The following is a 14,344-nucleotide window of genomic DNA, read 5'->3' on the forward strand; positions in this document are numbered from 1 at the left end:
ATAAATCTTTTTATAGTATCTCTTACAGTCGTGGCAAGTTAAACAACAAATGGATCACTGTGTTTAAATGTTCTCATTGCTCTTACTATCAGATTTCACTTGTAATGTTCTCAGTGATTGCCTTTTGCATGTTTTAGTGTTAGTTACTAGCAACACTGTCTATACAGACATCATCTTGTATACAATGAACACAGTATGGGAATTCTTCTGAACAAGGCAGTCTCCCACTGTTGGAACTAAGTGGAAGCAATACAAGAAATACCAAAATAGTTCTGAGAAATAAAATTGGGAAAGAGAGATTAGCAAGCTTAGGAGTGGATGAGATACTGGAAAGTCGACTACATCAGAGAGAACAGAGGAAAAAAAAAAAAGGAGGCATCTATCAGTAGGGAGGGTCACAAAACAGAGAGAAAAAGAAGCATTGTTAATGAAAAACTAAGCTAACTTTTTTTTAACAATAAGCGCCTAACAACTTTTACTCCAACGCTTTACAAACAATCCTATGAAAAATCAGAACTACTAGGTAAACGCACACAGAATTGATCCATTTTCCAAAGCATTATATAAAATCCATATAACAAGTACAAGATTCCATAACAAGAAGTCACGCACAGAGCATAATCAACCAACCAACCAGTAAAACCTTTTCTATCAAAAAAAAATAATCTTACAACCTCTCTTTCTATACAGGTAAACCTTTACATTTTGAAGATAAGAGACCAAAACTGTAAGTGGGACTTCACAAACTGTGAAGTGCCCTTGCCTAAAAAAGGGGGCACTTCACAATGACTTTCCTAAATACGGTTTCATACTTTGTCTCACCTTTAAAAAAAATCTATTTTATATATGTACATGAAAAGAACAAGTCTCTCCCAAATAAGTGGTGGCTACTATAAAGTTCACTTTTAGGCAAGTCACAAAAAACTAATAAATGGGTTAGCTAAAAAAGAAATACCATTTTTGTTGCATAAAAAGAATAAAAGTTTATTAGTAAAAAAACTCTGATAAATCCCATTCAGAAAGCAAAATTTCCTTTTTCTTTCCTAATAACCTCTCCCAACTTGCCACACTCAAGTCTACACTGAACTTCAGGAGTCAGTACTTTAAACGTTAGCCTACTTCTGTCTCAACATAAGATTACTGTTCCCTTTTTTGCCATGCTTTTGCAACTGACAAGCCTGTTCAATCTCTACGCAGGTATGCCAAAAAGGTGAGGCCCAGTAAGACTATGTAAATAATCCTTTCAGACTATGCTCATTCGAGCAAATCCCTGCAATTATAAAACAAATAAATCCTCACCCATAAACACACACAAACCTTTACATCACCCTAAGCTCAGTACTGATAGTCTCATCTGCTCAGCATTACCTGGAATTACATTCATTTCATGAAGACACACCCGAACACTGAGAAGTGGGGAAAAAAAAAAAAAAAAAAAAAAGACTGTACAGGTTAGTGCCAGGAGAAAAGCCTGATCCACATTCTGTTGCTGCACCACTGAGGAGGCATTCTGCAAGGTAGAAGATGGACAGCTGGTCCTGCATGTGTAACCTCATGAGGAATGCGGGGGGTTAATTCTCCAGTGACATGGTGTTTTTTAAATTGCTGACAAGTGTTTCATGTGTGGCCTCTGGGAAAGCTGCACACCTTAGCACTTTCATCATTTGGTTTTTAATATTTGCACAGTAAAGTCTCTTTATCTCCTCACAAAAAGGGGCAGGATGCCACCAAATCTAAGTGATAGAAAGGTGCCCATGGCCAGGGCCCCATGCCGCAACCGCTACTGGGGGTATTTTCAGCAGCCTAAAGATAGGATGTGGGCTCCTGCATTACTTGTAAATACTCCTGGAACAACAAGAAGTATAAAGATAGTAACACACTTACATGAAAAACACTGGTTAATTACAGAGTTATTAAAGGCATGTCAGTTTCCATAGGTTGTGAAAAACATCACTCTAGTCTCATATTTCATAGTCAATATCTTTGCAACAATTTAGGAAAATAATTGCCATTTACAAACAAAAACTATGTAAAATAAAAAAGGGTAAAATATTAAAGATGTAGCTGGCTTCTGATCTTGTACTCTAACCACTGTCAAGGAGAACTGTGTACACCTTTCTATAACTCAGAAGAAGAAAACCATTAGAAAGCATTAGAGTTATACACCAAATTTTCCAAACACATACTAAAGAGTAGCATTAGCTGATTTCAAGATGCAACTATGTCTTAATGCCCTCTGAAGTTGCGGATGTCCATCCTCTGGACCAGGGGTCAACATTTTCCAGCAGGGGGCCAGAATGATCCTGCTCGGGCTGAAGGCCCACAATAACTGTGGAGTGGCATGGGCAGAGATCTCCCTCTGCTGAAGCCCCAGGCACCTGACTGCAGGACAATGCAGGCACAGCTCCCCCTCCACTAAAGCCCCAAGTGTCCAAAGGGAGAGCCCCCTGCCACAGAACACCATTGAACTTATCACAGGTTGCTGAACCTTGTTCTATGCTCCAACAGAAGTAGAGTGGGGCCTTTGGTAGCAGAACTACTAGGGGAACCAGAGAAGAAGAGAGAAGAAGCGGCATATAATAAGTGACATTTCTGCAGCATAATGTGCAAGCTTGTATGTTTTTTGTTTTGTTTTGTTTTTTAAAGGCATACATTCCTGCATATTATTAGGGAAAATCATTCCCTTTCACTACCATGGCAACTGCATAGCACTATCTGAGGGCTAAAAAAATCAGTTACAGAGGAAACTGGACTATCAGAGAGAAGGAGTTAAAGATATATAATTAATTACCTTAAAGATTTATGTTTGCTATTTATACTATATGGTGGACTAGTCTTAAATTAAGAGTATTCTCACTTCTATTAGCACATCATTTAGAGGAAAAACCATATCAAATTATTAGAAAAAGAAATCCAAAGTTCGCTTCATAGTCTATTACTTATAACAGGGGTTCTCGAGCAACTTAAAAGGGGACACAAACTTCCCAGGCGGTACGCTCGGCAGCGCAGGGAAGTGGTATGCGGCGCGGTGGATGGCAGCGGAGGCTGCCTCATGTAAGCTCCCCGTCCCCTACCACTGCCATCCAGCACTAGAGGTCGCAGTATCACAAAGTTTGAGAACCCCTGACTTGCAATGCCCTGGTGTAAGTTGCACTTAAGTACAGAATTCTGGTCTTGTGGATCAATTTTTAGCTGAAAATAGTTCAAATCATACTCACAAAATTAGACATGTTTGTAAGTCAGTGTACTTTTGTAGCATATTTTTCATTAGCATCTAATTTGCTCTCAAGCCTTCGACCAAGAGCATCAAAAGAAGCAGTGTTCAGAGAGGATATAAAAATCACAATGTACCTTTGCTTCACTCAACACTTACCAGCTGAAGTGAAACTAAAGATGCCTTTCTATAGATCTAACATTTAAGATTTTCCTTTAGCAAATTCACATACCACTGTTCAGTCACACTGTTATACTGTTCTGGTATTAAGGATCTGATATTAATCAGGTGTGTACCGTAACTTTTGATCTTAATTCTTTTTTTTTTTTTTTACTACAACTATTTAACAAAAACATATTCATCTATCATTTAAAAGACTATCAATAAATAACTCAATAAAATTAAAACCCAGCAGAATCTTTGGACTTTGAAATAGAAATGAAAACAATATTTTGTTACTTACTCCCTGCTGAACAGCAGACACACCTTTTTTCACTTCTTAGACAACATTCAATAAATCATGGAACAGTAATGAATCTCTCTAGCAAGAAAAAATTCTCAAAAAGATAAGGAGTAATGTTAGGACTGCCATTTCTATATCTGTTTTTCAAAATGCAATACTAACAGATATCTATATTAGAAATGACTGATTAATCTACTGCCAGGCCCAAGCTAAATATGGCATAGGATCAAATCAAAAGAAAAAGTAGAAGAAAGGGACACAATGATTTTTTATTAGATTCCTTTTTTTTTTCCCCCCATTTTACCACCATAATGCAACAGTAATCCAACCTCAATATCCTTGCTGTAGAAAATCTCAGAGTTGCTCAGGGAGAAACAAGCATGTGAAAATACAGCACTACTCTGTATTCAAAAAACAGTGCCTCCCAGAATAGGAGGGATTATTTAAAATGTCAGAAAGGTTCTCCTTCCAAGAAAACCAAATCAAGTTACTTTACAATGTAAAGAAGCCCCTCCCTACTTTTGGTTAGGTATGGTAGCAGTCAACTCAGTCAATGCTGAGACCATCAGAGGAAGGCTGTATGATGTGGTAGGAGGCTGCCTCTTCTCCCCTCTTTTCCAAAATTACTGAAATAAAAGTACCAGTTTCAAGAAGGGTAGTCTGCCTAAGGGGTAGGGTGTGGGGCTGGGGAAAGCTGATGTCCATAAACTAACTGTCAGCTGGGAAGCAGTTGTGGAGTGGTGGCAGTTCACTACCTGGGTATCATCAGGTAAGACAAATCAGATTCTGCCTGGAGACAGTGGTTTTCAACATCAACGAAAAGCATTATATTGTTACCGTCAATGGTGAAAGACGGCCTCAAAATACACCCATCTCCAAAAGGATCTCAATTTTTTTTTAGTGTTTCAGAAGCCATAAAAGCAGTTTTCAGCCAGACAAGCCTGAAGAATTTTGGTTAGGCAAGATCAAGGAATATTAATTTCAACCTCTGAAGAATGTCAATCAGTTACCACTAGAGCTAAAAAAAAAAAAAAAAAAATGCTTCTGATCAAATCAGATGAAACTCAAAACCTGACATAAAAAACTTGTCTATATTTTATGAAATGATATTGGCAACCTGTACATCCTGAAAGGTGAACAATTACATCTTTGGAAAATTTGGCAAATTCAAACTGCCATGAGTTATTAAATGAATCAATAATCAAGAGGGAAATGCAATGTTATCTTGAAGTGAAACATACTTTTTTCTCATAAATACACATTTTGTCACTATAAAAATGCAAGATTTGAAGAATTACATGAAACAAGGTGCGTTGTTGCTTTCTAGAAGCCTAGCATCATGAAAAAATTCTCACAGAACTGACACATGAATATGTTTTCTATTAATTTCACTTTTCGTATCAGAACAAGTAACGTGTAAAGTAAAATTAATGATTGTTTATTATCAGCAATTCTGTTTTTCAACAAGAACAACCAAAGTTTTGAACCCAGGGTGACCACAGCCTGGAATTCTGATTCACATTTCGTCAACTAAAGAGAAGTGGCACAGTTTTCAGATGGAAGGAATTTGAGGAGCACTCAAATTCCACCTAAATCAATGTGCCTAATTTTAGCCACTATGATCTAAAAAATTTGGCCCAGATTTCTGCAACATTTTTAAATAACTGGTACTTTCTGACCAGAATAACATACAACTTTAATAAAAAACATCTGCTGCCACGTTTTAGATCAGAATTTAATGTAAATCACATGCCAATTTACAGGTGGGGTAACACTAAAAGGTATCTATGACATGCTCCAGTTCTGAGAGTTTTCCTTTACTCCACACCTTATCACTAAAGCAACACAATTTCTACTCTAAACACAAGATTATAACTGAAAAGTCATACTTAAGATAAACAGACAAGCTCTACCTCTACGTGATAAATCTTTCCCAATAAATTTATTATGTATGCAGGTTTGAAAATACAGCCCTGAAATGTACCATTCCTGGATTCTGGCATGGTTTGTTCACTGTTAGTTGTGGAAAAGAATAGATAAAGAAAACTTGATTTCAGCAAAAAACTTAAGTGTGTCAGGAGCTTTTAGATCTGGCCTCTAGCAAGCACAGGAAAAGAAGAGTAGCTGTCCAAAATGACTGTTTTAAAATTTCTACAACTTGGATTAAAAGCTACAGAAATTACTACCTAGCTTTAACTACGCAATTGTGGCACCAACCAACAAACCATTTGTTAAAATAACTCTATATACTGGAACATGGGGTAGAAATTTGTATTGTAAAGTTGTGAACTTAACTTCCAAGTCTCATTTGTTATGAGACAAAGACAAATCTCTGTAATATGCTAGTGCTCGTAATATTGGGGGAGAGGGGTGAACGGGGTGGGGGGGGGGAGGGAAAGGAATAAGGAGGAAACAAGGGGTAAAGAACAGAGATGGCCACTAGATGGCTTGAAAGACATCAATTAAAATTGCAATTTAGATATTTACCACTAGATGGTAGCTACATATCATTAATTGTGAAGAATAGCTTCACAGTAAAACAATAGTTTTATTATATGATCAGCTGGACTAAAACATGATAGATAATTACCAGATCCTCCTTCACTATTTAACACTGAGTTCTTGATTTCAGGGTCTTTGGGTTTCTTTAGAATAATGTAATGCTGGAAGCTGAGTTAGAAAAAAAATGAAATAAAGAACCTTATTTCTTTATGTCCATGTCCCTGCCAAGGTAGAATTTTTCACATGGGTAAATTTTCTGTAAGTTTTGTACTACCTCCTTTAAATGCCCTAAGCAAAACTGTCCCAATTCTCAGGACCCTGTTCCAGGATCTCATAAAGTTCCATCCCCCTCCTCTTCTTTTGAAAGTATGCATTTAACTTAATACCTTTTATTCTTAATATAGCTACTCAGAGAGCCTAAAATCCAGAGTGTTAAGCTCATTTGACTCCCTGGGCCAGATCCAGACCACGGGACTTCACACAGGCTGGATACAGAGCCACCTCCAACAGCAGGGCAAGCAGCATGAGGGAGCCACAGAAGTTAATACAGCTGAGCTTGTCCCACTGCCAAAATGTGTCCCCAGTAGGCTCCAAACCCTAGAATTTAGCAGATAACTTCACCCCCCTGCTTGCCCCACCCCTGAATTCCTGGTCCCTCAAGTAATGCTGCAGGCCAGATGACATGGCTATGCAGGACAGATGTTTGACACCTTTGCCTTAAATAAATTTCCTTCCTCTGAACTGCTGGTGGCACTTTCCAAGATTTTGTAGACTTACCCCCTTACCCTCATTTATACATTTAAAACTTGTCTAGTCTGTTTTGGAAGAAAAAAAACCTAATCTCCATCTCCACAATAATTTAGTTCTTTAACAAATTACTTCAACTGTCTAGCAAACAAGTTCTCAGTGCTGTACCTGTGGTTTTGAACTACATGCAAACAAATGCCCAGTTAGATGTTTAAATGTCTACCTATGTATGCTATTATCTAACTGACGTACAAAGTCGCTGCAAACACATACATACACAATAGGCACATATTTTCATTAAAAGCTTTGTCCTTGTCTTGTTTTGAGAACAAGCCTGTTGTGCATTTGCATGTTTTAACAAGTTAATAAAACTGAACAGAAATACACTGGCAGAGTAATCAAGTGGTAAGCATCTTCTCCTATGACATAAATATAAGCTTTAAAAAAAAAAGGAGAGAAATATTGGCTTCCTTAAAAAGATACGCCTTAATTTGGTTGAAGAGAAAAACAGAACCAATTTATATAAAAAGTAGTGCTTAATTTTATGTACCCACAGCTGTGTACAAAGTTTCTGAGCATGGGGTTTTTGGTGACATTTTTGCTTTCTGAATCCAATCCAGTGTCACTATCTACTTATATACATATACATATCTGGTGCAGACTTTACGCTAACAAGACCTTTCAACTCACACAGCAGACACTCATGCTTTTTACATACAGAGGTTCCCCAAAGTCAATAACCCAGCCAAAGGTTCTGCATTGTATGTAATGATGTATATGAAGATTGGTGTTGAATAAACGCCGGCATTTAAAAAGTATGAGTTTGTGTTAAATGAGCTGAGGCAGCCAAATCTTTTAGTTCAAATGTTGTAGCAAACTTAAAAGCCTATTTGGGTCAAGCCACTAGGGCTAGGCACAAACATTCAAAAAGCCTGAGGAGGAATTGAACCAAATTATGCAGTTTTCTGTAAGTGGCATAGTTCACATCAGTAGCAAACAGAACATGCATTTGCCCTGTGTTGTGGGGGTTAAATCGTAGACTGGGTTCCACCATTTTTAAACCAGTCTGTGCGCTGAACTTCTGTTCTGTTATGGGTATAGACCAGTTTCCAATCACTTATACTGCTAGAAGTGTAATGTCTGTACCTGGCCTAGAAGAGACCAGAGAGCAAAATGGAGTAAAGCATTGACTATATCTGCATTTACAAAATGATTTACACACAAAACAACCTTTATTCTACCCAATTTAATAGTTTGGGGCAAAGCATTTAAACAATAAGCAAAAGATACAAAACATTTCTGGATATCATGTTTGTCAGGCAAATCTGATATATACAAAAATATGCTTTTACTGGGATTCTGAGTCAAAATCATTATCTAAACTGAGGAATACAAGGATGACTGACATCAGCACTAGACACCTTTTAGCCTGTTGCAAGAAAAATCTCAGTACCACCTCCATCAAGCAACAAGTTTTCAACACAGCATCTGTGATATAGATTTATCTTGGAAAGAGGTGGCAACTTCTAGGAACTTAAACAGCATTGGAAAATGGATGCAATTTTCAAGAAAGAATTTATAGTAAAACAATAAAACTCACTTAATAGAATATATATGTTAGAAAATAAAAGGTGCACAACACACATATGGTAAGTGAATAAATACTAAAGGTGGTGGTGGTAGCAATCAAAAATTGTCTGGAAAAAGAGTGTTTTATATTACCACAAAAGTGATATAATTGTAAGAGTTGATTATCTTAAAATATCTAAGGTTAGTTTGACCTGAACAAATTAAAATAGGTCTGAACAAATCCACCTACAGCTATTTAGTGCAATAGGCTGCCAAGAGCACTGTTTGGGAGAGAATGTATGTATCACAATGTATTTTTTCTCCTAATTTATCAACTCTCTGCAATCTAGCCTTTTTTAATTAATTGAAGTGTTTACAGTTCTGCTAAAACTTTGATACATAGTCCATAATATAGTACTAGTTTGCCTTAACTCCTTAAGGATTTGTTCAGTCCTGCTACATGTGACAGGTGTAAGTTAGTTTTAACACCATTCTCTGATGTGACTACAGGGGGGAAAAAAGCAACATACTTGCTTTTTGTGAGCAATAGGTACTGTTTTACATCTGTATACAAGTAAAAAAAAAAAAAAAAAAGTTATTGTATGTCCATGCCATTTACTTTATACTTTTATCTTCTGCATCTTCAACTTTTATATTTACCTCAGCACCTCAAAGGTATGGAATGTGAAAATAACTTACTGAAAAATGCCAACATGAAGATGCCATCATTTCCCACTCTAAGCTGTTCTGCATCACTGAAGTCATCCCGTGGTGGATACTCTTCTTCCTAGGTGTATAGGTTGTTGAAATTTTAGTGAAAAGAGTTTATCTTAGAATAAATGCACAGCCTATAGTTTAAAATGGTTAATTCTGTATTTGAATCAAGGTAGAAAGACATTTTTTAGAGGTCTATATAGAAAACAAGGTATGGATGTATAAGAGATAAAAACAACCTAGACACTTATTAAAGTTTCTTGCTGCTTACTACAATAAAGTCCAGTAATACTTTTAATTCACACTTCTGCAAATGCAACTGTAACTGTAAAATACATTAAAAATGATGTATTTAATCTGAATTGTGCTACAGATCATTATTTCACGCATGAAGAACTACAGTTAGAAAAAACAAAGGGAACAAAGTAGTTAAACTAGGGATGAATTTATCTTCAATGGAGTTAAAATGGACAAGTTTAGTTCCATATATGTGGCTAGTCACATGATCAGCACAAGTATTTACAATGTATTTGTTCAATTAAATAAACATTTACATGCAACACCCACTGTTTCATTATCTGTGCAGTTCAACCTCATCTTACAAAATAATTCTCTGCTCTCAGCTGAACATCATAAAGAAATAGGGCTGGAAAGATAATCTAGTCTAACCCACTTAGTATCATTAACTTACTAAGAAATAAACATTGAAGAAACTATTAAAATATTTACTATATTAGAAAAAATCTCTTATACTTTTATTCAAGTTAAAAATATTATCAACCTTTCAAAAATCACAGAATTCATTGACATTTGTAAGCTTTCTCCTTGAAGTAATTTTAAAATAAAACTCTGTTTTTTATAACTGCCCATCACAATCACAACTTACATTAGTACACAGGAATGTCTAGAGCAGAAACTTTTTCTAAGCAATGTCCTTAGTTGCTAGCATCATTTCAGCTCAACCTTTGTTTTCAAGATAGGGATACCCAATGCATGTAGACTGATGGTCATTGCTGTTATTTTTAAACACGTTAGGTACATGACCAAGGCCAAAAGGAAGGGCAGCATTTTAGTTAATAGCACTGGGCTGGAGCATTTCTGTAGCAGTTGTAAATTCAGTGTTTGCCTATTCCGAGCAACACTTAGTGTTTAAATCTCATTTGAATACAATGGCAATGAAAGAAATATATAAGGAAAGTTTAGCCACCTACAAAAGACAGTTGAAATCCTATTTTTAAATAATCTTAATGCACTTACATTTTAAACATGGTTAAATACAGGTGAAGATGACATCTAGAATATATTGGAAGTTTAGATTCAAGCAAAAATAGTAATTCTTTATGTGGACAGGTTGCATATGGATCAACACAAATTTAGGAGACAATGTATTTTACATTTTATGCAACTGAGATTTAATATTGCATTTTAATTAACCTTTTAAAATAATTTCCTAATTATAGCCATCAGCGGTTGGAGGAAGGGGCACAACTTATATTAGGTCACTGTATGCTGACAAAGTAAAACACTGCAAGTTTACAAGTTTAAAAAAAAAAAAGATTTGGAGGCTGAAATGCTATATCTTGAGAACTTGAAATAAAACATTGAACGAGCTTCAGTACACACCAATGTAGGCTGTTGCTTGTTTACATAGTTGTGAATTCAAAATTTCTTAAATGAGACACATCCTTTAATAAATTACTCTGCATTTAGTCTTTCCTGGCTCTATACATTTTGAAAAATTGGCACTTGATAGAAAATAAGACCCTACAACAAAAATGATTTTGGCTAGCACTTTCACAATCTCTAGCATGCTTCTGAAAAGATGGAATTGGAGCAAAATAATTGCTTTGTTAACAATGTCACCAGAGGGCGCAAATAATTTAAACTATAATCTTGCTCTCCAGACAGACATCCAATTTCTTTAACTTGAGCAATGTTAATGATGAAACACCTTCAAAATAATAATCCAAAATTCCCCAGTCATGACAAAATTATAAAAAATCCCCGATATACTTAGATGTAGGACTTTAAAAAAAAAAAATCCTATTTTTAATGTTTTGATGCCTCGTCAATATCAAAGATATTGACAGGACTGGATACATTCAACATAGGGCAAATAGCTCATTTGCATAAAGAACTGTATGCATCATGATAAAATTAGGGAAAAAATATATGAAGTCACAGTGGCAAAAATGCAAGGCTGTAAACGAGCAAAAGATAAGTAAATATCACACTGTGTTTACATGCAAGATATGCCTACATATTTTAGAATTCCTCATGTTACTTTGGTGATCCAAATACTGACCTTTTCACTGTCACTTGATCCTATTACAGACTCAGACTCAACTGCTAAACAAACAACTCTCACATGCTAATACTTTTCTCTGCCAGTACAATGTGTATTGCTGTTTAGAGAATAAGATAAAGTCTGTATACATTTGGTCAGATTAATATCAAAAGAGTACAAACAAACAAACAAACAGGATGATGTGGTGGCTAGAAAAACACCGCAAGTCTTCCTGATGGTAAAAATGACTGCAAAATTTGGAATATATAAACACTCACCTTTTTTCAAAAGTGTCTGCTATTTAGCCATAATAGTTTTAGTTAAGCTACATTTATGAGGAAATTGACATGGTGAGTCCCAGTAATGCTCACCTAACACAGTTACACTGCTTCTGGTTCAGTAGGCAGCATACAAACTAAGCAGCATATATCTAAATGTGCCATTCCCAGCAAGTAAGTTTGAAGTAGAGACAAGATCTATATTCAAAAGTGTATTAAATAATTCTTGATATGAAACTGAGCCATTTACTGTTTCTATTGTAAAGTTAACATAAAGGAATCCAATACTTTTCTATTTTCCTGAGTGAACTGTACTACTATGAAAGGTCTTAAAACATTTTCAAAAGGGTAAAAAACCTGAGCCAAATGTATAAAAAAGACTTGCCTAATGAATTAGCACAGGCACCAAGTTTCTCTCTACCATTTTTCAGTCATGGGAAAAAGAAACGCTGGTCACAGAGAAATGACTGCTTTGAAAATGATGCTAGGCAGAGACAACTGCAAAGTAACTATTTAAGATGGTCTAATAAAAGATAGCAGATTCACCCAAAAAACCTTGTCTGGGAAAAAATAGGCACTTAAAGAACTCCGATACCTTTGCGCAGGGCATAACTACCCTACAATTGTTAAATGTACCTTAATTGGAAAATTTAGCTGTTGTTCTGCAACATTAGACTCCTAGGACATTTAAATGTGTTCTCTGGGGGAAGTGGAAGGGGGGAGGGTTAATTAAACCGCCCGCAGGGTCTTGTGCGTCAGCATCCCCACGCTGAAAAATGATGGCAGGTCCCATTAAAGCTCATCAAATAAGCTTTAGTTAAAGCACCCCCAACACCATTTTTCAATGCAAGGACGACAATACACGAGATGCTGGAGTAGGCTGAAACGCAGTTATTACCACACTGCAACAGACTCAATTACAGAAGTGTGCTATGACAGCGCGTCAGAGCAGCCTTGCTGCACATGTATAAGCGCCCCTACGTAATAAGAAAGTTTAGTGCAACTTCTGTTGTTGTTTGAAAACGAATTAATGGTGTTTTTGAAAAGAGATTACATAAAATTTCAGAAATTAAAATATGCCAAAGTTTACTTTGAGGAAGTGTATTATAAATTTTTCTCGTTTTTAATTGATGGTTAATATTGCTTTGCTGTTTTTTAAAAGGTGATAAGAACCACATACTTCTTTCATTATCTAGTTATCAGGTAACAACTGAACCACATAAGCAACCCACATTAAAACACTTTTGAACTGTAAAATGTATTTGCTAATGTTTTTAATTTGCAAACTTTAAAAAGGCCAAAATTCTGCTGAGATTCAGTAACAGTCCAACATATGTTTCCTATCTTTCCATGAGTGACTCCCACAGTTGTTAGAAAGGCAAAAATATGAATATAAAGCAGATATGTGCAGACAGACATTGTTCCAATTATTTTTATTTTGTTCCATTAATTATAATATATTATTTTGCAAAATACTCTGGGATATCTTCTTAAGGAAAAGTGCTGTATCAAACCAATTTATACTTAGTGTTACAATATTTGCATACTGAATTCTGATAATCTTAAAAATAATTAAATGGAGCTCTTTAAAACTAACCTTTAATCATGTGCAACCTAAATTTTCCAGAATCAGACTGCAAGACATACTTAGTAGCATTTGGTTTTATAATCATTACAAACTTAGAGATAGTAGAGATCCATCAGTCTACCGAACACGTCCTCACTACAGTTCAAAATCATTGTTACAGACCACTATCTTGGTTTTGTTTTAAAAATTTCTCTTCCTCAAAATAAAATACCTCCACCCCTTACAGTAATGAGTTTTGTTTTGCTTTGCTAGGGAAGGAGGAACAGGCAAAGGGCATTCTGGATTTCTTAGGAGTTCCATAAAACTCTGGAATAACAAAGTCCAGAACTGAATACAGCTACTTTTTAACAGAAATAGATAGTTTAGTACTGTTTTTTCTAGGGATGATTCTTTTAAGTAAGTGAAAATAGCTACAGTTTATAACGTTGCTTAACATTAGATTAAAAAAATAAAGACATGTCTTTCCTTCACAAGTTCTCTCTCTAGATGAAAAACCTAACTCACTTTGCCCCTTTTCCTGCATACTTCACACTATGGCTAATGCTGTAAGAAAGAAAAAAAAAAATCACCTACAGCATAGGTTGTAGTCACTGCAGACCTTGTAATCTATTTTTAAGTATAAAACTACTTTTGGTTCTATGTTCAGAAAATATTTAACAACAAAATGCATTAACAGCCTAGGTACATATCACAAAAAACAACAGTTTATTTTGTAAACAGCAAGGCACCAAATTATAAACAAAGCTTTAATTACAATGGCAGCTGTGACTACTGCTATAATTAAGGTTGTGTCATTAGCTCTGTTCCAAACATCGTATTTCAGGAGTTTATAAGTTTCTCCAAACCAAAACTAGACATGAAGAACCTACCTGGAAAACAAGGTGTTTTATTAAAGCATTGTACAAACATTCAGTTTCTCCTGGAAAAGTCAGTGGTCTCACAGGAGAAACCATGAGTGTACAGATTCCTGGCTTTTTCTCCC

The 14,344-nt window shown here is 35.7% G+C and overlaps 1 protein-coding gene across 5 annotated transcripts in view; it reads right to left on the bottom strand.

Moving 5' to 3' along the window:
- NDFIP2 (Nedd4 family interacting protein 2) overlaps nucleotides 1-14,344 on the bottom strand; it is a 73,717-nt gene that overhangs the window by 19,937 nt on the left and 39,436 nt on the right. For 3 of the 5 annotated variants that reach the window (XM_059725489.1, XM_019488611.2, XM_019488610.2), the window contains exon 4: nucleotides 9,195-9,282. In XM_059725489.1, coding sequence (XP_059581472.1) covers nucleotides 9,195-9,282 — 88 coding nt within the window. Of the gene's footprint in view, nucleotides 1-9,025; nucleotides 9,060-9,194; nucleotides 9,283-14,344 lie in introns of all 5 variants that reach the window. The other 2 variants (XR_002090640.2, XR_002090639.2) reach the window with 1 other exon arrangement.

The sequence above is a fragment of the Alligator mississippiensis genome, chromosome 1, assembly GCF_030867095.1.
Source record: "Alligator mississippiensis isolate rAllMis1 chromosome 1, rAllMis1, whole genome shotgun sequence".
In the NCBI taxonomy this organism is placed as follows: domain Eukaryota; kingdom Metazoa; phylum Chordata; order Crocodylia; family Alligatoridae; genus Alligator; species Alligator mississippiensis.